We start from the raw sequence: 22,593 nt of genomic DNA on the forward strand, positions 1-22,593 counted from the left end.
CTGAAGCATGATTAACCTAATAGGCTTAAGACTTTATTTGCTATTCACATCTGTCAGGACACAAAAACCCTGGGGTCCTTTAATTCCACAGGGTAAAGCCCTTTAGAATCTGCCTGTGGTTCACTGACCGCTGAGAATTCAAAACAGAGATGGAAAACAAGTCTTCAGGTTGAGGGTTAAAAGAAATGAGAAGAGGTTGATTGCAACCCATGGGTTATTGCACCAAATTTGGCATGGACGGGCAACAGTTGTTGGGGTTTTGTGGGATAGAGAAGAGAAGGGGCCTGGATTCCTGCCCAAGAGATGCTCAGTGCTGCTGGATGAAATGGTGAGACTGATTTTTGCTTTTATTTTTAATCTGATTTTCTGAAGATGGGAGAGTAGGAAAAAAAAACCTTTCAAAACCATGGGGTGTGCACCTTCCCATAGTGCCATTGTACCTAGGAGCGCTATCCAGTTTTGGAGAAAACCCAAGGCCATTTTATCAGTGCATCAGGCTTACTGTGAAAGGCTCTCCATCCCTTTGCTGGTTCAAAATTCTACTTATTATGGCAGTGGAGAAGCTGCATCTGAGGGGTGGAAGCAGCAGGCGAGGGAGCATCCAGATCCCAAGAGAAATCAAAATATGGTCCGAAGTCTTCATCAGTTCCCTGGGAATCCCTCTCCAGGCAGGAGGAGAGAATCTGGAGATGCAACCCTAAATGATGAAGCTGCTTTATCAGAAATCACGGACTCTCAGAAACACTTGACCAAGGACACACAGTTAGAGAATCAAAACTCCTCCAGGGGAGACTTCTTCTCTTGGAGTGAAAATAAGGGACAGAGTGCCAAGGAGTCTTCTAAGAAAGGAAATGTGCCCACTGCTCACGAATTGGGGAAAGACAGTTGCTACTGTCAAGCCCAAGACTTTCTTGCTTATGGGCCTGAAGACAAGGTGGATTTCCCTGAAGCCCTGGTGAAGGCTCACCACAAGGCTTATGCCTTTCTGCACCCCAGTCTCTCTAGATATGAAACAATCTTGGGCATTGCCGACGAGGCTGCTCAAACCCAGCAGTACCTCCAGCAAATGGTGGGGTTCTTGCTCTGGCGCTTTGATGAGATCAACAAGCTCTTGGGAGATATCACCAATGATGGAGAAGCCCTGCTCCGAGAAGCTGGCGCCCACTTGGCTTGGCCAGCTGAAAAGGAAGATGCCCCGTGGCAGCCCGATCTCCTGCAGCAGCTGCTACAATACACGGCCAACCGGATGCAGCTTCTCCATGACACAGTAGCTACCCTCACCTCCAGTTCTCTGCAGGACTCCAGTAGCTACCTCCACTCTGCTGCCCAACATCTGGACAAAAAACTAGAGACTAAACGAGAACTGGACCAATGCCTCCTGAAGGCCATCGGGCTCCTCAAAGGCTGTGCGGCGGGCCCCAGGACACCCAAGGCCGACGATCGACCCCTGTATTCTGAAGACAGCGGCATTGGGGCTGACAATGAGTCTCTGTATTCGGTGGACAAACTGGGGAAACAAAGCAGCTGGGATTCTTTGGAGGAGCCCGCAGAAAGGAAGCCATGGGTTTCATCCCGGCTGCATCACCCATCGGCACCGGGGTCCTGCAGACCCCAGGATGGGGCTCTTGAGAGGCAAAGAGCTCAGCCAGCGGCCCTAGGTAACCCTTCACATGCGGATGAAGCTCTAGCAAATTCACACTCCAGGTCTCTGCAGCTGGAGAAGAGGTGCTCGCATAAGGAAGGAGAACGTTCTGAAGACTGCAGGTTAATGGCACCTCTTCTCACTGATGAGGATGGTGATTCAGAGGAGGAGGAGGAGGAGGAGGAGGAGGAGGACAGTGAAGAAGGCACCCCTAGCCTGAGTCACAGTCAGAGAGAAACCTGGTCTTTGAGGCCGACAACCTTCCCAGCTTTCACAGAAATTATGTTGTGGCCACATTTTAAGAGAATCAAAAGCCCCCAGGCCCACGAAATGATTCTCAAGATGAAGGACGCAATTAGTGAAAGAATCAAGTTTGTCCCAGTTCAGCCTGTACACAAAGAATGGGTGGAGGATGAAGAAAAAAAGATAATTCTCCCTGCTAGGCCCAGCACAGCCAGTGAGGGCAGGACGCAGTCTGAGGGACCAAAGAGATCCAAGTCTGAGGAGTCTCTGAAGAACTACACTGAGGACCCCACGCTCTTGGAGCTGCAGAGGGTCCAGAAGGACCTCAGCCAGCGGCTAGAGATGTTTTATGGCTTCCGTAGGAAAAGAAAAACACAGAACAAAGAGGAGCATCCCGGAACAGCTGTGTTGTGCCTGGACAGCAGAAGAGGACCTGCTCAGGGCTCCTCCATCAGCAAGCTAAAGGCCTCCCTTGCCAAGAACCTCAGCATTCTACCTAGTCAGGAAAAGATTGTCTTGCAAAAACCTGATCCCAACTCTAAGTGTGAGCAACCCAGCAAGGGAAAAGCTGAGCCACTTTCAAAGACTACTTCACCCGTCCAGGAACACAAATCATGGGAGAGAGAAAAGGAGGTTCCTGAGACCCAAGGGTGGACCGGGGAGGGATGTGGCCCTCGACCATCTGTCAAGAAACTCATCAAAACGTTTAGTCCAGCTGAAGAGATAGTCCCCAGGCCTTCAGGGGAAGTCAATGGCATCAAGAAATTTGGCTTTCCCATAATATCTCCCAGGTTCCCTATTTATAGGGGGCTTGCCCCTTTGTATCCCAAGCACCAGATTTCCCCAGGAACAGCTGGAGAGGCCCCTAAATTGGGCTCCAGCTGGAGGCCCTTTGCTCCCCTCCTCGCCCCTCTTCCCACAGGGACACAAGTTTCTAGGAATGCTCCCAACGATGAAACAGAGGAGGATTTAGAGGACTTTCCTCCCCCACCTCCAGAAATCCTTATGGACAACTCATTCAATTCACTGACCACCCCTGGAGATCCAGAGCCCGGAGGAGGTTCTTCTGAGCTGCCCAGCAAGCTTCCCCCACCTAGGAAAACATCAGCTTCCCAAAGGCTGAAGGCTTCCCTGAACCCTATTGACCTATTGCCAAGTAAAAATATCCCCAATCCCATCCCTCCCAGTGGCAAAGGGGCAGGGGACACCAAGGCAGAAAGGAGAGGCAGAAATCTCTACTCAGAACTGCTCCATGCACCCAGAACCGGCCACAACCAAGAGAGGCCAGCTGTGGCCCCAAGTAGGTCCGAGGTAGAAGAGGCTACAAGTCTCAACAAGCAGCCCCATAAGGTGATCCCTCTGCCCCAGCCCGGCAACACAGCTGGGCTAAAGGGAAACAAGGAAGGCAGCACAGGCAGGCCGTCCCGACCAGAAGGGCTGAGGCAAGGCCAAGAGAAAGGCCCCTCTCTGGTCAGGAGAGTCTCCCCTACAAGGCCACACTGGTCACACAGGACCGAAAGGAGAAACCTTAGCCCACCCGCCTCCCACAGACCCACTGGGCTGCCTACCCAGCCAAGCCTCCCCCAGGTACAGAGGCAGGCCAGCCCCCCTTTTAGCCCTAGAACAAGCCCTCCAGCCAGGGCCAGGACACCAAGCCCCCCAACAAGCCCCCCCACATCGAGAAAGTCAACTTCTCCACTCCCCCAACCCAAATATCCCAGTTCTCCCGTGGAAGTCCCTCAGAGCCTCCCGGCTCACCAAGAGCTCTCAAGCCCACTGGTCACTCACAGAGAAGTGAGCCCCCCTTCCTCTGGCTCCACCTCTACCCCTCCAACCTCCCCATCCCAGGAACCCAAGGAGCAGAGCTCATGGGGGGACCAAGATCCAGCTCCGGCCAAAGTGATCCCCAACACCTGTTCCATTTTCTGCCCTGCATCCCCCTCAATGTTTGAAGCCAAATCTCCATCCTCCCCCAAAGCATCCCACCCAGAGAATGGGGAACATCCGGAGATGGCAGCAGAGGCTAAGAGAACAGCTGTGTCCCCAAGGCCATGGGGGGAGTCCCAGAGGAGGATGGCCTTGTGTGCTCTCAACCCTCAGCCTTTCATCAGAAGGACTGCCTCTGACCATCGGCCAAGAGTCCGCCTCCGGCTACCAGGCTCGGCCTCCGTGGGGACCGCAAGTGAACTGTGCAGCCAGACCAGGTAAGGCTGGCCCCAGGCTCCACAAGCCCTTGAGCTGGGCACTGTGTTCCGTGGGAAAGGACCTGAAAGAGCTTCTAGCCCACGGACTCCAGTTATAGGGGAGGACACTGAGACCTAGAAAGCTAAAGTATTCATTAAGGGGCAGTCTGGTACAGTGGAAAGAGCCCTGGAGTTAGGGGACCAATTAGCCCCCGGATCCTAGGCAAGTCAATTCACTTCTCTGAGCTTTAGTCTTCACATCTATAAAATGGGTCTAACATTTGAACAAACTACTTCACAGGGCTGACATGGTAGAGTGGATTGGAGGACTCAACCCTGTCTCCAGGCCTTTAGTGTTCTAATCTAGAGGTATCAGATTACTCATCTTTAAAACAGGAACAAGAATAACTCATAGGGCTGGCATGAGGATCAAATGAGATACTGCAGATAAAGTCCTTTACAAGCCTATTTAAATGTCAGCATTATTGTAGTAATAAGACCTTATAAATCTTAAAATTGAATTTGAAGCAGGAGTTTTGATGGCTAAGCGACTTGCCTATGTTCACACAGCTATCAGAGAGGGAGTCAGAACTTGAATCCAGGTAGAAGCAGGGAATGTGAGAGCCGACGGGCTTCCCCAGAAATTACCTTCTCCTGTTCTGCCTCATCTGTTCAGTTATTTTCAGTCTTGTCTCACCCTCTATGACCCCACTGGGGGTTTTCTTGGCAAAGATACTGAGCGGTTTGCCATTTCCTTCTCCAGCTCATTTAACAGATGAGGGAACTGAGGCAAACAGGGGTGATTAGCCCAGGATCCTAGAGTTAGTTAGGCATCTAAGGCCAGACTTGAACTCAGGGCTTCCTCCCTGCAGGGCTGGTGCTCTATGGGCTGGGCCACCTCCCTCACATTTTACATTTTATACTACAGGAGAGACCCGTAAAGGGTAAACCCCAATGTATAGGGCTTCCTGTTCCCTATTATAGAAAGCAATTTTCTGTGGCAGAGAGAGAGCTGGTCTCAGGGCTATTAGAGCCCTTGCTTCAGCTGCAGGAAAGCCTGAGGACTAGGGAGCCATAGGGCTGTCCCCCTCCTGAGCAGCCTAGGCAGGGGGCATTCCTGTAAATGTTCCCAGAGGCAGACACCACCAGGGTGAGGGTAAGCCCAGCCTTTCTGCTCATGGAGGGAAGGATGTCCACCTTTACACCTGTTCTGGATGCTTTCTCAGGGGCTGTAGTGTGTCCCAGGTAGGAAGGCCTCCAGAGCCTCCTCCCTGATCACTAAGTTTGTCTCCTGACTGCCCCTTTAGCACGGGAAGCCAGGGCTCAAGTTCTGCCTCCCCCAGCTTCCTGGGGCCTCCTCAGCCTCCTCATGTAGACAATGGCCAGTGGCAGCCTCCCCCTCAGGATGATTGGGAGGATGGATTGGGAGTCTGTGGGCAGAGCTCTTTCTGGCACTGTGAGAGCGTTTACTCCCATTATTACCTCGGGAAGATGGACTGCTCAAATGCTTCTAGATTTCAAGTGAGAAGGGACCTTGGACCAATTTCTTCATTTATAAGGTGGGAAACGGGGCCCGGAGAGGAACAGACTTGCCCCACTCGCCCCCTAATAAGGGTGTAAGGCAAAGGCAGAATTTGACCTCTGACTCCAAGTACCTTGTCATTTTTGACATGTGTGCTAATGAGTTAGGTCCTCCTCAGTGTGGGGGGTGCAGATGACTTGTCCAAGGTCACTTGTCTGGTCACTGACAGAGACAGGGCCAGCCTTGAGCCCCGTGTCCTGTCCTTCCATCACTGCTCACCCATAATGAGCTTGTAATCACTCTCCCTTCACATGGCACTTTGGGGTTGCTATAAAGTGCTTCACTAGGCCATGTTTGATGTTCACAAAAGCTGAATGGAGGTGGTATCAGGGTCAGGATCCAAACTGAGCCCCTGGACCACAGACTCAGGGCTGCAAGGCCCTTGGAGGTCACTTAGTCTAACAGCCTCATGTTAAAGGTTGCACACTCCCACCCTCTGCCACTCCCAGCCCCTCCCTAAGGCAGCTTACAGAGCTGTGGTTCCGTAGTTTCAGCTGGGTCCAACTCTTCTGATTTCGTTGAGTTTTCTTGGCCAAGATACTGGAGCAGTTGGCCATTTCTTTCTCCAGCTTACATTACAGAAGAGGAAACACAGGAAAGCAGGGTTAAGTGAGTTCCCCCAGGGTCACACAGCCAGTGTAAGGGTCTGGGGGCCAGATTTCAGGCCTGATCCTCTGTGTCCTGCACCACCTGGCTGTCCCTCACAGCTCACACAGAAGCCTGGCTAAAGGGTGAGTGGAAAAGCTATGGCCCCAGAAGTAGGGGAAGCTGGAAGGGACTTCAGTTTTACAATTCAAGCCTCTCATTACACAGATAAGGAAACTGAGAAAGTAAGCAAATAGTAACAGTTGGAGCAGGGATTTAAATGGAGGTCCAGTTTTACCTTAGATCACTTTGGAGCCCTGCCCAAGACTGCATTAGATAGCTAGTGGAGCTGAAAGCTGAATCAATCTTTCAATTCCAAATTCTAGTCTCTTTCTATTGTACCCTGCTAATTAACCTGGGGTCTGAGGATAGATTTCAGGGGGTACATGAACTTGGATGAGAAAAAAATACATCTTTATTTCATTGCTATTGGTTTCTTTGTGACCTTATATGTATTGCTTTAGGCATTAGACACATTATTCAAGGAAGAGGTCTACAAGTTCCTCCAGATTACCCAAGGGATCCATGACACAAAGTTAGGATTCCCTCTCCTAAAACACACTGGCTGCTGTGTTAGGTTGTGGAGATTCAGATAAAAAACAAAAATGGTCCCTTTCCTCAGAGAACTTATTTACTTTTTCAGCCAACACTAACTAAAATACTATGATCCATGGAAAATTTTATGTTCTCACAGCTAAAAATTATATGTACTGATGGCACAGTGAATAAATAGCACACTGGTTTTGGAGTCAGGAGGATGTGAGTTCAAATCTAGCCCACATACTCAACATTTCCTAGCTGTGTGACCCAGGCAAGCCACTTAACCCCAATTGCTTTGCCAAAAAAAAAAAAATCATATGTATTTTCCCAGCCACTGAAGGAAATGATTATTTATAGATTATTTATAAGAATCTTCTGATGATGTTGCTCATTTCTTAAAACAATGATGAGCTACCCACAGCTGGGAATCTGAGAGCAAATTATTAATGTTACTTCTCCAGCCATTCACTTTTCTTATCCTTTTAAAAGAGGACCTTTAAAAAGGGCATTGATTAGAAATACTAACATTTCCAAACAGCAGGAGCCAAGAATCCGTGACATTAAACTGTGCAGGAATAAAATACCATTTTTTTTCCCACACTCCCTAAGAAAAGAAAAGAAAAGAGGCACTTTAATTTAGAGTTAAAGGTCCTGAGTTCAAAAGCACTCTCTTACTTACCACCTGTATAATCCTGGGCAAATAAGTTGTTGTGGTTGTGGTTGTCGCTACTGTTGCTGTTACTGTTACTGTTATTGTTATTGCTGTTGCTATTATTGTCATTGTTGCTGTTTTTATTAAGTTGGACCCCATGGACTGGAGGACACCAGCTCTTTTATCCTCCACTATCTCCCAAAGTCTGTCCAGGTTCATATTCCTTGCTCCCATGAGTCTCATCTCATCCTTTGCCATCCCTTTCTCCTTTTGCCCTCAATCTTTCCCATATTACCTTTCTGTAAAATGAGGGAGTTGGACTAGATGATGGCAATCAATTTGGAAAACTGATAATTCAGAAGAGATAGGAAGTTCTCAAATCATAAAGAGTAGGACATGAAATCAGGAAGACCTGAGTTTATAGACGTGCCAAAGACATGTATTAATTGTGTGTCTACCTGTTGCCTCAGTTTCCCTATTTGTAAGATGTAGGTAATAGCAGCCACTCCCTTGCAGGGTTGATGTGAGCACTAATGAGATAACCTATATTGAAAAGCTTTGCAAATCTTAAAAGTACAACCCAAATGTTAGCCAGTGTTGTCATTAACCTAATTAAAAGGAATTTTTAGACTCATTCTATTCTCCCCCAGATAACACTGTGCCTAATGGAGTGCTTTCAAAACACAGCATTTTTATGATTCTTTAGGATTATGGGATCATCAATTTAGAACTGCAAGGGATCTCAGGCTTCTAGGCCAATGTTTCTCAGAGTGGGGATGTCCCATCCCTGAGACCCTTTCAGGGTGTCCAGGAAGGCAAAACTTTTCTCATGATAACATTTCTTACATGGTAATTAACAGTAGGGCAGCTGAGTCAGGGAGATTCATTTTCAAATTTTGCCTCAGATACTTATGAGCTGTGTATCCCTGGGCAAGTCGCTTAACCCGGTTTGCCTCAGTTTCCTCCTCTGTAAAATGAACTAGAAAAGGAAATGCAAACCACTGCATTATCTCTGTCAAGAAAACCCTCCAAAAAGGGGTCACAGAGAGATGGACATGACTGAAAAACAACTGAACAAAAACATTTGGCTGCTGGGTGGTGCAGTAAAGAGAGTGCTGGGCCTGGAGTCAGGAAGGTTCTTCTTCCTGAGATCAAATCCAGCCTCAGATGCTTACTAGTTTGTGAAATGGCAAACTACCCCATGCCTTTGCTAAGAAATCCTCTAATTAGGGTCACAAAGAGTCAGATACTACTGAATAACTGCAACAATAATAGTTATCAGCAGGATATAATCCACATAAACAAAAGCTCTTTGGGGGATTCTAGAGTTTAATGGGTTCCTGAGACCAAAAATTTGGGAACCACTGATTTAGGCCAACCCTCTCACTTACAGAGAAAGAAACCGAGGCATCTTGTCCAAAATCACACAGGTGGTCAAGTATAAAGCAGGATTTACACCCAAGTCTTCTGGCTCCTCCCCTTTCATCTCCCCTGTGATTTTCTTAAGCTCTTTTAAGGATAAAATTGGCTGCTGGGTGTTAAGGACTGTTAAGAGGTCCCCTGCCCTGGTAGCAGTAGAAGACCAATTGAAGGAGGTACAAATATACGCCATCATCTCAGAGATGGCACTTCCACAAATTTGTAGAATTTCAGAGCATTTGATGAAGTTGTGGAATGTGACATCCTCATTTTGGAGATGAAGGAAACTTTAGACTTGCGCAGAGTCCCCTGGTGAGAGGATAGAGTTGAAATTCTCTGATTTTTGAATTGCAGATGTCAAGTGTGCCTGGGGCCTGGGGCACCTGCCCTCAGGGTGAAGGTTCCACTTGATTCTAGAATCATGCTTTGAGACAGTGGCAAAAAGCCTTTTTGGTTATACTTGGGGCAGAATTATTCAAACCACGGTAATTCTCCCATCACACTTTGAGGCAGTGAAGACAATTTGGTGCAATTGCCCTCAAATTTTGCCTGCCCCAGCTCCCTGACCTTCACTGGTAGAAATTATTGGTCTATATATTTTTCCAGAAAATGAGAATAATGTGTATAGCCTATACTTAGAGATCAAGGGCTCAAATGACAGTCCACTGTACCCCTCTTTTGTGGGCAGAAGCTTCCGTTCTTTACCACTAAATCCCTCAATGGATCTTCAAGTGTCAGGATACTAGGAGATTACATAGATTCAAAAGAGCATCAGTCTGTTTCATGAAATACAAAGTAAGCACTCTGCTGAGGATCTCTCAAACACCTGCTGTTTTCTGTCCCACTCACCACCCACCTTCCTGAATCAGGTCACATAGAAAACTGGCTGCATGGTATGTGGGAGGCCTGGACGTCCTGAGACCCCAGAGAAGGGGACAGTAACATCAGAACACCATGGTCTAGAGCTAGATGGATAAACGGAAGCCCGCAGAAGGGAAGTGTCTCAACCATGGTCACACAAGGGGCAAGAATGCAAGATGGGATCTGAATTAAGCTCTTGTGACTCAAGAGCATGCTTCCAATTTACAGTCAGCTCTAGACAATATAGGGACTGGCTCCCCAATAGAACATCATTTGGGAAACCATATCTATCATTGAAAATAGAAGGTAACTCATGGGAACATGAGCCGACCACCAGCCCTCAAATCACCTAGGAAGGGCTTTTCTGTTCCCTCACCCTCTTAAAAGAATTTAGCGCTAGTCCATCCCCTCTCTGAAATACTACAACTTTCCCTTCTTGCCTCAGTTTGTATAACAGGCAGATTCACTATAATACTTATTGCTGTCATTTCTGACTCTTCATGATCCCATTTGGGGTTTTCTTAGCAAAGATACTGAAGCAACTTCCCATTTCCTTCTCCAGTTCATTTGATAGATGAGGAACCTGAGGCAGAGTTAAGTGATTTGTCCAGAGGTAACACAGCTAGCAAGTATTTGAACTCAGAAAGTTGAGTCTTCCTGATTCCAGGCCTAGTGCTCTATCCACTGGGCCACTTAGCTGTCCCTCATTTACATTTTTGTAATGCTTTAAGGTGTATGTGTTATTTATGGGTAGCTATGTATGTATGTATGTATGTGCTTTGGGGAATATACAACATATTAGATATATAGATATATATATTACAATATATATACTTTTACATATATGCATACAACTCGGGAAGGGGATAGTAAATATTAACAAACCCTTTTTACACATAAAAAGCTGAAACTCAGAGAAATGCCATGACTTGCCCAGATCTAGGTTTCTCATTGAACACTAGGATTATATTTTTAGAACTAGGAGAGATCTTACAATCCATTTAATCTTACCCATTCATTTTTCAGAGGAACCTGAAAACCCAGAGGTCAAATAACTTGTATTTGACCAACAGGTAGCAAGAGCAGACCCTGAATCAGGACTTCAGACAGAAATTCTTAGGCACTAGCCTCAGAGTCAGGAGGACTGAGTTCAAATCTGGCCCCAGACACTAGACACTACTGTGTCACTTAACCTCAACTGCCTTGTGAAAAAACAAAAACAAACCTCCAAAACATACAGCAATCTTTCTACTTCTGACATGCTCTATTTTAGTATACTCTCCTTTAAATGCTGCATGGAGAAGCAGAGCAGAAAAGTCGAAAAGGTATGAGGACCAAAGGCATGGCTTTCTCCCTTAAAGAGATACGTTTTAAAGGAGAGTGGGAATGGAGAAAGCAAACAATGGCCCATAAAGCCCTGGGCCATGGATCAGGTCAGGAATGAATGATCCTGGCCAGAATCATTTGAAAGGTTGGCTCATGGTCTGTACCACTCTGTAGAAGTTACGCTGCCTTATGATTATTTATGTCAAAATCCAAGTCCGGTCTTCCCATAGAGATTATGGAGCCCTGAAAGCAAAAGAGGGCTCTGGCCTTCACCTTTCTTGACTCCCAACAGATGCTTGGAAATCTTTGTTTGGGTAACTTCCATGGAATGGAATTCCACCGTAGTGGAATTTGCTGAGCTTCATGGGTGGGAAGCCACAAAAGAACTTAGGAAATGTCAGAACAGACAACAGATCCCCAAGTCCTTATCTGTTATCTCAAATGCAGAGCTGCTATAGTTTGTATTCTGTCTCCCTGTATGGTTACTCAAAGACTGGCAGAGTAGGACTATTTGTTTTGGAAGCAGGAGAACTGATTTGAGCCCTCACTTTAGCAGTTATCAGCCATGTGGCCCTGGACATCTTTGGGGATAATGACATTTGTGCTCCCTATTCAATGAAATCACAGGTCCACTTAAACAAGATCATATCAGAATCAATAGTCTATAGCCAAGGTGAAATATCCCCTCCTTTGTTGCTCTTTCCCAGAGAGGTAACTAGGGCATCATAAGTGGGTCTTTGACCCAGGGCACCTAAATTTCAAGAGGGCTGACAGCATTCCTAATCCTCCAATAGCTCAGCAATAACTGAGCTTAGCACCTATTAGCAAAACAATGACTTGAGTTAGCAAGTAACCAGATGGCATCCCAGCAGCTGCCTGACCCACTGTCCTCCCTAGGAACATTGGAGGTACACTCAGAGCTATTTGTCTAAGGTCCGGTTACAGCTGTTCTGTCCAGTCATTTCCTAGTATATGCTGACTGATCCAATAACTGCACATACCCCAGCACTCAGCATTGTGTTAGACTCGAAGGGAGACACAAAAATGAAGGTGATACAACATCTCTGCTCTGCAGGACTGACAACCTAGCTGTGGAGACCTGACACAGGAGAATAATGTAGAGAAAGGCATAGCATTTGTGGTGTTTCAGTCCAGTGCTATCAGGTGTGAGTTCCAGAAAGGTTGTAATCAATCAATTCTGTTCAATAAACATTATTAATCATGGGCCTGCCTTTTGCCAGGTACTGTTTGAGGAATTGTGGAAGCGAGGTGAGATAGTGCTAGGCCTAGAGGCAGGAAGACCTAAGTTCAAATACAGCTTTAGGCATTTACTGTGTGACCCTGGTCAAGTCACTTAACCTTGTTTGCCTCAGTTTTCTCATATGTAAAATGGACTGGAGAAGGAAATGGCCAATAGCTCCAGTGTCTTTGGCAAGAAAACCCCCAAAGGGATCACAAAGAGTTGGACATGACTGAAAATGACTTAAATGACAACACCAGGCATTAAGATACAAAGAGAAAAATGAACCAGTAAGCACCCCTTAAGTAACTTTCATTCTGTTGTGAGGAAAGAACAAGTATACAACTAAGCAACTTTAAGGGGATATACTAAGTAATCGCAAGGAGACTAGTGAGCATTGGCTAGCAAGGGGATCAGGGAGTCCTCCAGGAGGAGCTGAAGTCTCTACACTGAAGCAAGCTAGATAGCTACAGCTTCTCTGAGGCAGAGGGCAGGAGGGAGAGTATTCCAAATATGGGAATTTTGTGCAAACACAGTCAGAACATGCAGTGACATTTTTAGGGACCAGCTCATAGTCCAATTTGACCAGAACAAAGCTAAGAAGCATAAAGGAAAATAATAGGAAATAAAACTGTACAGGAAGGCAGACCCCTGCCTAGGAATTTTATATTTTCTCCTAGACACAAGAGGGAATCAGGAGAGAGGTGAAGTCAGGGAGAGCTGTTCATGGAATCACAGATCTAAAGCCGGAAGGAACCTCAGAAGCCATCTAGACCAACCCCATATTACAGAGGAGGAAACAGATTCAGGACATGTTGAATGACTTTCCCAGGATAACATGGATAATATTCACTCCAAAGTAGGATTTGAATGCAGGTCTTCTGACTCCAGAACCAGGGTTCTCTTTCACTCGACCATATCTTCTGGGAAAGTCATTTCAGCAGCTATATGGACATTGGATTGGAATGGGAAGCAAGCAATGTGCCCTTTTGGAGTACCTGGATCGCTTGGGTGGTAGCCAAACACCAGAACTCCCTTTTACAACAAACCCCCTTCTGGTGCAGCTGGATGTGGCAAAGTCTCTGAGCCTCATCTAAGCCCTGGCTCCTCTTCTCCGCTCCCCTTGGGGGAGGATGGTTGTAAGGTCTCTGCTTCAGTGTTGGCCTAGGGGCTTGCCTTGTTTGTGCCATTTGGGGGCCTCTTTTAGGAGCCTTTGAGTACCTATGTAGAGGATTAGGTCGACAAAAAAAGAAAAGGAAAGGAAACTCATGAGATACAAGGAGTATCTTCTTTTAAAAGAAAAGCCATAATAAATGTCCAGCCTCGGCAGCTCTCAGGGTTGAGAAAAGCAGGTGTTAGGCATCAAAAGGCAGAAAAACAAGAACTTTTGCTGTAAGCACTCATTTATTCCCATTTCCACAATGCTGAGCATGCGCTGGTCACTTCTAGGGGAGAGAATGGAAAGAGAGCCCGTGGTTCTTATCGCCTGAAGAATTGACATTTTATTACAAAAGGAGAAAGGCCGTCCCCCGTACTGTGGTTAATAACAGCAATGTCCATGCAAATGGACCTTTAAGGGTTACAGAACACTGTCCTTACAACCCTCTTAGATTAAGCTTCTTGAGGGCAGGGGGTGTTTTTTGTCTTTTCATAATACTTGCTGCCACACAGTAGGTACTTGATGTTTACCAATTGATTGTTTATCTGTAAAGTAGACACTACAGGTATTATAATTGCCTTTTACAGAAAAAGACATGGAGGGTCAGAGGGGTCAAGCCACTAGTCCATGGTCACACAGCCATCATGCCTCCAACATTCCTTCTGTTATCTTATAAACAAAACTCTGCTACCCTCTTTTTCTGTCTCTTCTCTTTGCAGCTCAGAGGAGAGCTCCCCAAAGGAAGCGGTGCCCTGGAACAGCCTCTGCTTACCAGACACAAAGTTGGGCAGCAAGTGGGCCTCTCAGCCTGAGCTGTACGTGGTGGGGCGAGGGCTCCAGAGGGAGTGACAGTCCGGACCGGGCCCGCTGGGGAAGCCTTTTCTCAGGGAGGCTTCTCATCACCCCCAGCCGGCATGGGCCGGAGAAGGGCAACGACAGCCACAGAAGGCCAGTCGGGAGCTGGGGAAAAGCTGCCTAAGGCGGAGCTGGGCCCTTCCTGGTCCTGGGGCCCCAGAGCAGGCTGGAAGCTGCCTCCGGGCAGGTCAGCGGGAGTCCTTTATCTGGGGACCCAGAATCCTGGACCACTGCCTCCTCTCTGAATCACTAGCCTTACCCTGGGGACAAGGGCCCCAGTCTGTTACCACCTCTCTGTCTGTAGCATCTTATATCTAAATAAACATCTCAGAAAGCTCTTCGTGAACTTTGGCTGCGTTTCTTGTGGGCGAAGACTCAATGGAGGACAGAGGCTTCCAGCTCAGAAGCCCCGAGTTTGAGTCCCAGAACTGGCATTTATCAGCCACGGACCTGGCCGACTCACAGAAACAACAATAACTGGTATTTATGAAGCACTTTTAGATTTGCCATTTCCAAAGATCTTTGCAGATAGGTTTAATTCTCCCTCATGGGACACAGTTACTTTAAGAATTATTACCTCCCATTTTGCAGATGAGGAAAGTGACCCTCAGAGCAGTTGAGAAACTTTTAAAATATTTGAACAGCTTGTGTCAGAAGCAGGATTTGAATCCAGGTCTCTCCTAACTCCAAGCCTGGTGTTCTTTCACCTCTCCTAGGCTGATTCCAATTTAAAACTCTCTGAGATAGTCCCCTTACCTATAAATGAGGCTAAAAATAACCACCCACCAGGTGCAGTGGGTGGGCCCATACTCACCCTGGGGAGGCCCCATGGGTGATTAGATGCCCCATCCCGCCAGAAGGGGAATACTGGGGAAGGGCAAGCTCTCTCAGGTCCAGTGACCCATCCCCCACATGCTATATGCACTGAACCTTCTTCCACACAGGAATGGGAAGGAATACTTGGATACTGTATAAAGTGTTTTATTCTTTCCATTCTTTCCAAAGGATAAACTGAGCCCTGGTGAACATCTAAGCTTAAAAAGGCCAAGGTCTCCCACTGCATCCAGGGCCATCTCCAGTTGTCCTGATCTCCATCTGGCCACTGGATACAGGTGGCTCTGGAGGGGAAAGTGAGGCAGGTGACCTTGCCAAGCCCTCCCTCACTTAAATGCCGTTCACTTGCATGTCATCTCCCTGTTGTTAGGGAACTCTTGGAGAAATAAGGACAAACAACTCCTCTTTCTAAAGAATAAAAAGATTAATTAGTACATGCTAAGGCACTCAGCTCATGCACACCCATTGCTTCTCTCCTCCACCCAGGCACCCTAACCAGTCCATAGGCAGTCCAATAAAGTTCCAACCGACACAGTTAATGGGTTAATCCCCTGCATGGCCACTCCTGTGGGAAGGCAAAGAGCAAATCAAATACAACTTAGTTTCTAACTTGCATGTGCTTGACTTGTATATGTAGTAGAACCAGTCAGTAGAATGACCCAAGAACTCTGAATCCAGATCTCGGCTTCTCCTCCTGGTATAAGTCATGGAGCTATAAACAGGTTCAGGCAAAGATTTTATGATTCTAGTTTTTTAAAGACTTTTAATTGCTTCTTACTACCACCCCATGCATCATCCTGGAGGTGGTGAAGTAGATAGAATGCTGGGCCTGGAGTCAAATCCAGTCTCAGACACTGGGTGAATCACTTAACCCTCTTTGCCTTAGTTTCCCTAACTGCAAAATGAAAATAATAGTACCTGCCTCCTCAGGTCCTTGTGAGATCAAATGAGCCATGTAAAGTGCCTAGCAGAGTAACAGGCAGCAAACAAATGCTTGATCTGTTCCGTCCCCCTCCTCTCTTCCTCATCTCTGTTCTTGAGACCTTCAGTCCTCATTTCACATGGCTGAGAGTTATAGGACGTTCTTTTCCCCTCCTCATTTATGGATAGGGGCCAAGGCAAGGCATGGATACAGCTGTAATCCAGCTGTAATGGTTTTAGGTCTTTTATCCCCCACTTCCTGGACCTGCCGTATAAGGGATAGAGAGCTGTTCTTGGAGAGCTGGTTGGGGACTCCAGGCAAATCTCTAAGACTGCAAGTTAAAGAGAAGGGACTGTTCTGGCTAGGTAGAAGACATTTCTTACACAAGGTTCGATTCCTCTTCTCTTTTTTACCTCTCACTCCCTGAGTTTCTGTTTTTGTTCAGAAACTCTGAAAGTCTTTTCCCTTCTCAAACTGATTCTTCTGTGAAGTCAGACTAGGCCATCTTCTGCCTCAGTTCTTACCCAGCCTTTAGTTGCCTCAGACAAACTGAGACCTAGCTTAAAAAGGCCAGGGGGCTGGATTCTCTGAGATGATAGTCTCGGGACCAACCATGGATCCATTTGGTCCCAGTAAAGCTCTCCACATAATAAATTCTGTATTGAATATTCTCTAGTCTCTATCTTGCTCAGTTTCTCTGGCATTACATTCTTATCTTATGTTTTATTTTTTTGAGAGAGAGAAGCCTTAAGTTTGTTTTTATCTCTTTCACTTCTCTATTCTAGGCATTGCTTTAAAAAAAAAAAAAAAAAAAAAGGCCAGGGGCTCCCACTGTGCCCAGGGCTGGAAGTGGCCAGTCTTCTTGACCTTTGTCTTGCCACTGGACTCCGATGCCTCTGGAGGGACTATGAGACTGGTGGTGATTGCACAGCTCTCCCTCATTTCAATCCAATTCACTTGCAAGTAAAAATTTGAATGACAAACAACAAAAGTCCCTATCTTTAACAAAGATTCTGAGAAAAACACTTTGTAAAGCATAAAGCCCTTAGTAAATAGGAGTTATAATGATGAGAGCTACCCAAAAAATAATTTAGATAATATTTTACCTCTCTTAGAGATAAAAAAAAAATCTTTCATATAAATTTACTGAGTCTTTGTTTAACAAAGCTTATTATTCCAGGGACATGAGAATGAAGCTAGATCTAAGATACCCAGTGCCCTCCCACCCACCCCAGCTCAATTCTGCCTTTCCCCTCAAAGGTATCAGAATTTTAGGGGTCCTGCTGAGTACCTGAAGCTATCTCAATGGACCTCCAGAGCTTGAGCCATCCCTTGTGCATATTTAGCATAGATACTATTATCCTTTGGCTGGGTGCTAGAGGTAAAAAGATTGTTGTGTGGTGTGCAAAGCCAAGGTCTTGACTTTCCCACAACAGACACTGAGCAGAAAATGACACCCTGAAAGTATCAACAGCCCCTCTACACCCCCAGCCTGTTATTATTATTAGAAGGTGAAACTGTAGTTCAAGAAATAAGACATTCAAAAGCTCAGGAGGAAAACTATCACCGCTCGGGCTTTGTCTCCTAGGCAGAAAGGAGCAGACAGAGATGGAGAGGCAGATGATGCAGTTCTGGGAGGTACTCTGGACTAAAAACACCTCCTTAACCAGCCTGCTCTGGTTATTATTATTGTGTTGTTTAGTTATTTTCAATAATGCCCAATGCTTCTTGGGGAGGGGGGGTTATGGCAAAGATATTGGAGTGGTTTGCCATTTCCTTCTCCAGTTTATTATATAGATGAGGAAACAGAAGCAAGCAGGGTTAAATGGCTTGTCTAGGGTTCTAGTCAAGTGTCTGAAGCCATGTTTGAACTTGGGAAGATTATCCTTCCTGAATACAGATCCAGTAATCTACCCACTGTGCTATCTAGTTGCTTATTGTTATTATTTGGTCCCAAATCCCTACCATTTTAGTCATACCAACATTATTACACCACAAAAGCAGGGAGATTGATGTTTCCTTGGCCTCCAAGGTCCTGTCCAACTGCAAATCTAATATCCTTTATCCCTATCCCATTAGTACCATGAAAACAGACTATATTAGATACTACAAACAGTTCCATTTTAATCAGGTTAGCTATTATCATTTTGGAAGCATTAAGGAATATGTGTCCTGAAATGAGAGGGATAAGTTTCAGTGGTTTGGGTCTAGATAGTTTAGGAATAGTTGGACAAACAGCAGGTACTGGGAAAGAGCGATGGGACATTAACCAGGACAGGCAAGTGTTGTTGGGTGCTCAGTGGGGGCCCTGGCTTTCAGCAGGACAGCATGAGGACTTTGAACCTTGAAAGACAGGTTTTGTGGAGTATCACTAGTGTGATGGGACATGGTTTTCATCCAGGGCCTCTCCAGCAGTCATGATCTCTATCTGGCAACTGAACCCAGATGGCTCTGGAGGGGAAAGTAAAACAAGAGACCTTGCTCAGCCCTCCCTCACTTAAGTCCAATTCATGTGCAGGTCAAGGTGACCCTTCTGTGATATCATGGTCCTCTTCAAGAACAAGGACAAACCAGAACCAAATCTCAAACTCCATTACAAAGTAGTAATCAATGGAAATTGAAGGGATGCCCCTCCGCTGGGGAATGGATGAATAAACTATGAAGGAATATTACTGTCCTATAAGAAAGTATGAGCAGGATGTTATCAGAAAAATGTGGAAAGGCCTCCATAAACTCAAGCAAAGTGACATGTACAGTGTACATAGTAACAGCAAAGTTGTGGGATGATCAGGTGTGAATTACTGCTATTCTCAGTAATACAATGATCCAAGAATACTCTGGGAAACTTATGAAAAATGCTATCCATAACCAGAGAATTAATTGATTGTGTCTGACTACAAATTGAAGCACACTTTTTTTAAACTTTTTTTTTAATTGAGGGGTTTGTTTTTTTTAAGGAAGTGGAGATTCACGGTTTTTTTTTTTTTGCAACATAAATTTTATGGAAATGTTTTGCACAGCTTCACATGGGCTTTCTCAATGCAGGGTTTGAGGAGGAAAGGGGAGAATCTGTAACTCAAAATTTTAAAAAGTGTAAATTGTTTCACATGTAACTGGGGAAAAAATAAAAATATATATTAAAAAAAAAAAAGAACAAAGGACAAACAAGCTCCAATCAACAGGGAAGTGAGAACAGAATGTGAGAAAGGAGAGCCAAGGTAACACGGATGAGCAGACATGGGAAGAAATGATGAGGGTGGGGGTAGGGAGCCTCTTTTGCCCCTTGAATAGCTAATAAAGGACCAAGACAGTTCAATCAAAGGCAGGGCAAGAACTCCTCTCCCATAACCCCTTTCCATGTCTATCCCTTCTTTTCTATATCCTATCTGCTCCACATTTCTGAACTTCCCACACATACACCTCCCCCTCAGGTTTGCAGAACATGGATAGAGGCTATTTGTACATAGAAATAAGCCAGAAAATCAGGAACTCTGATCAGGAAGGTGGACATGGGGAGGAAAAGAAGAAAGATTCTCCATTAAAAAAAAAAGAAGCAAATGAAGGAATGAATGAAAAGAGAGAAATGATGAAATACAAGCAAGAAGGACTAAAGAAAAAAGAATAGGAAATGGAAGGAGGAATTGAAAAGAAAAGGTTGGAAGGAGACCAAAAAAGGTAAAGAAAATTGGGATAGAAGAAGTAAGTGCAGAAGGAAAAACATGGGCTTGGAAATCTAGGTTCTTAGCCCACTGACTAGATATGTGACCTTAAGCCTATTCACCTCCCTGAGCCTTAGGGGTTATTTTTATTTTTATTTTATTTATCTTTATTTAAAATGAATCATTAGAAGGTCTTTAAGGTCCCTTTCAATTTAATATTGTATAAATCTCTAACTACCAAGGAAGAATATCTTGGAATAATAAATAGACATTTAATTTTTCAAATAGACAACCTCCCATAAATGATAAATGTGATGCCTAATTATTCTGAGTCAGTTCCCAAGAAGTATGTTCAAACATCATCTGTGTGTGCATGTTTTTAAAAAGAAACAAACTCCTGATAAGATGGACCCTTCCAGGTACCCAGAAAAAAATAAACATAATAGACTTGGTTCACATAGACACAGCCAACAGTGCTTCCTACCCTGTCACCTTAATTTATCTGTTTCTCTTCCCCTCCCTTTTCTCCCAGATCAGGGCAGCACGATGGAAGAGAAAGGGAAAGTTTAAAGACAGTTAAAAGATGCAAAGGTGCCATGGTTGTCTTCATGCTTTAGAGCAAGAGTTCACTTTTAAATGTATTTCTGATTTATGAGAGAATTGCATCAAAATTTTAATTCTCTAAGTCATAGAGCAATGAATTCTGGTCTCTATTCTCCCAAAGTGATGCTGATGTATAAGGTTTTAACAACTAACAAATATGGGGCCTTTGAAGTTTGCCTGAATATCAACCAAGGCTGTGATCTGGTTTATCACGAAGGAGAGATTTTTGTTTAGACTATTAGCTGTTCTCCAATCTGTGCTCCTATACAAGTCATCTCCTTTGCCTAAAACTAACTTCATCTTTCCTCTCTGCCTATTAAAAATGTCCCTCACTCTGAGGTACTTCACATGTCTCAGACTGGCTAAGATGACAGGAAAAGATAATGATGAATATTGGAGGGGATATGGGAAAAGTGGAACACTGATGCATTGTTAGTGGAGTTGTGAATGGATCCAACCATTCTGGAAAGAAATCTGGAACTATGTCCAAAGGGCTATGGAACTGTAGCTACCCTTTGATCCAGTAGTGTCTCTATTGAGACTGTATCCCAAAGAGATCATAAAGAAGAAAAAAGGACCCACATGTGCATAAATGTTTGTAGCAGCCCTTTTTTATTCTTTGTTTTATTTTATTTTTTGTCTATCTTTTTTTAAATATTATAACTTTTTATTTACAAGACATATGCATGGGTAATTTTTCAGCACTGACCCTTGCAAAACCTGTTCCAACTTTTCCCCTCCTTCTCCCCACCCCCTCCCCTACATAGTAGGCAGATCAATACATGTTAAATATGTTAACGTATATGTTAAATACAATATATGTTTACATGTCCATACAGTTATTTTGCTGCACAAGAAAAATCAAACTTAGAAATAAAGTGAAAATAACCCGAGAAGGAAAACAAAAATGCAGGTGGACAAAAACAGAAAGAATGGAAATACTATATTGTAGTCCATACTCATTTCCCATAGTTATTTCACTGGGTATAGCTGGTTCTCTTCATTATTGAACAATTGGAACTGATTTGATTCATCTCCTTGTTGAAGAGAGTTACTTTCATCAGAATTGAATTGTTGTTGCTGTGTATAATGATCTGGTTCTGCTCATTTCATGAAGCATCAATTCATATAAGTCTCTCCAATCCTCTCTGTTGGTCATTTCTTACAGAACAATAATGTTCTATAACATTCATATACCATAATTTACCCAACCATTCTCCAAATGATGGGCATCCATTCAGTTTCCAATTTCTGGCCACAACAAAAAGAGCTGCCACAAGCATTTTTGCACATGTGGGTCCCTTTCCCTTCTTCAAGGTCTCTTTGGGATATAAGCCCAGTAGTATCACTGCTGGGTCAAAGGGTATGCACAGTTTGATAACTTTTTGACCATAGTTCCATATTGCTCTCCAGAATGGCTGCATCCATTCACAGTTCCACCAACAATGCATCAGTGTCCCAGGTTTCCCACATCCCCTCTAACATTCTGCATTATCTTTCCCTGTCATTCTAGCCAATCTGACAGGTGTGTAGTGGTATCTCAGAGTTGTCTTAATTTGCATTTCTCTGATCAGTAGTGATTTGGAACACTCTTTCATATGAGTAGAAATAGTTTCTATTTCTTCATCTGAAAATTGTCTGTTCATATCCTTTGACCATTTATCAATTGGAGAATGGCTTGATTTCTTATAAATTAAAGTCAATTCTCTGTATATTTTGGAGATGAGGCCTTTATCAGAACCTTTAACTGTAAAAATGTTTTCCTTCTAATCTTGTCTGCATTTTGTTTTTCAAAAACTTTTAAACTTGATATAATCAAAATTTTCTATTTTGTGATCAGATAATGATCTCTAGTTCTTCTTTGGTCACAAATTCCTTCCTCCTCCACAGGTCTGAGAGGTAAACTATCCTATTTTTTAAAATTTACTTATAATATCATTCTTTATACCTAGATAATGAACCCATTTTAATCTTATCTTAGTGTACGGTGTTAAAGTGTGGGTTAATGCCTAGTTTCTGCCATGCTAGTTTCCAATTTTCCCAGCAGTTTTTGTCAAACAGTGAATTCTTATCCCAAAAGCTGGGGTCTTTGGGTTTCTTAAACACTAGATTATCATAGTTATTGACTATTTTGTCTTGTGAACCTAATCTATTCCACTGATCAACTAGTCTATTTTTTAGCCAGTACCAAATAGTTTTGGTAACCACTTCTTTATAATACAGTTTAA

At 44.5% G+C, this 22,593-nt stretch overlaps 1 protein-coding gene across 1 annotated transcript; it reads left to right on the forward strand.

Annotated features, from left to right (window-relative positions):
• On the forward strand, nt 1-14,682 carry PCARE (photoreceptor cilium actin regulator). Its single transcript, XM_074288257.1, has 2 exons — nt 1-4,089; nt 14,212-14,682. Exons 1-2 carry the CDS (start codon nt 407-409, stop codon nt 14,339-14,341), a joined length of 3,813 nt encoding a protein of 1,270 aa, XP_074144358.1. The 5' UTR covers nt 1-406; the 3' UTR covers nt 14,342-14,682.
• Nucleotides 14,683-22,593: the final 7,911 nt, after the last annotated feature.

The sequence above is a fragment of the Sminthopsis crassicaudata genome, chromosome 2 (genome assembly GCF_048593235.1).
Source record: "Sminthopsis crassicaudata isolate SCR6 chromosome 2, ASM4859323v1, whole genome shotgun sequence".
Classification (NCBI taxonomy): domain Eukaryota; kingdom Metazoa; phylum Chordata; class Mammalia; order Dasyuromorphia; family Dasyuridae; genus Sminthopsis; species Sminthopsis crassicaudata.

Coding starts and splice junctions, on each gene's coding strand:
- PCARE (XM_074288257.1), top strand. CDS start 407: ATGGGGTGTGCACCTTCCCATAGTGCCATTGTACCTAGGAGCGCTATC. Junction 4,090..14,211: donor GAACTGTGCAGCCAGACCAG/GTAAGGCTGGCC, acceptor TTCTCTTTGCAG/CTCAGAGGAGAGCTCCCCAA.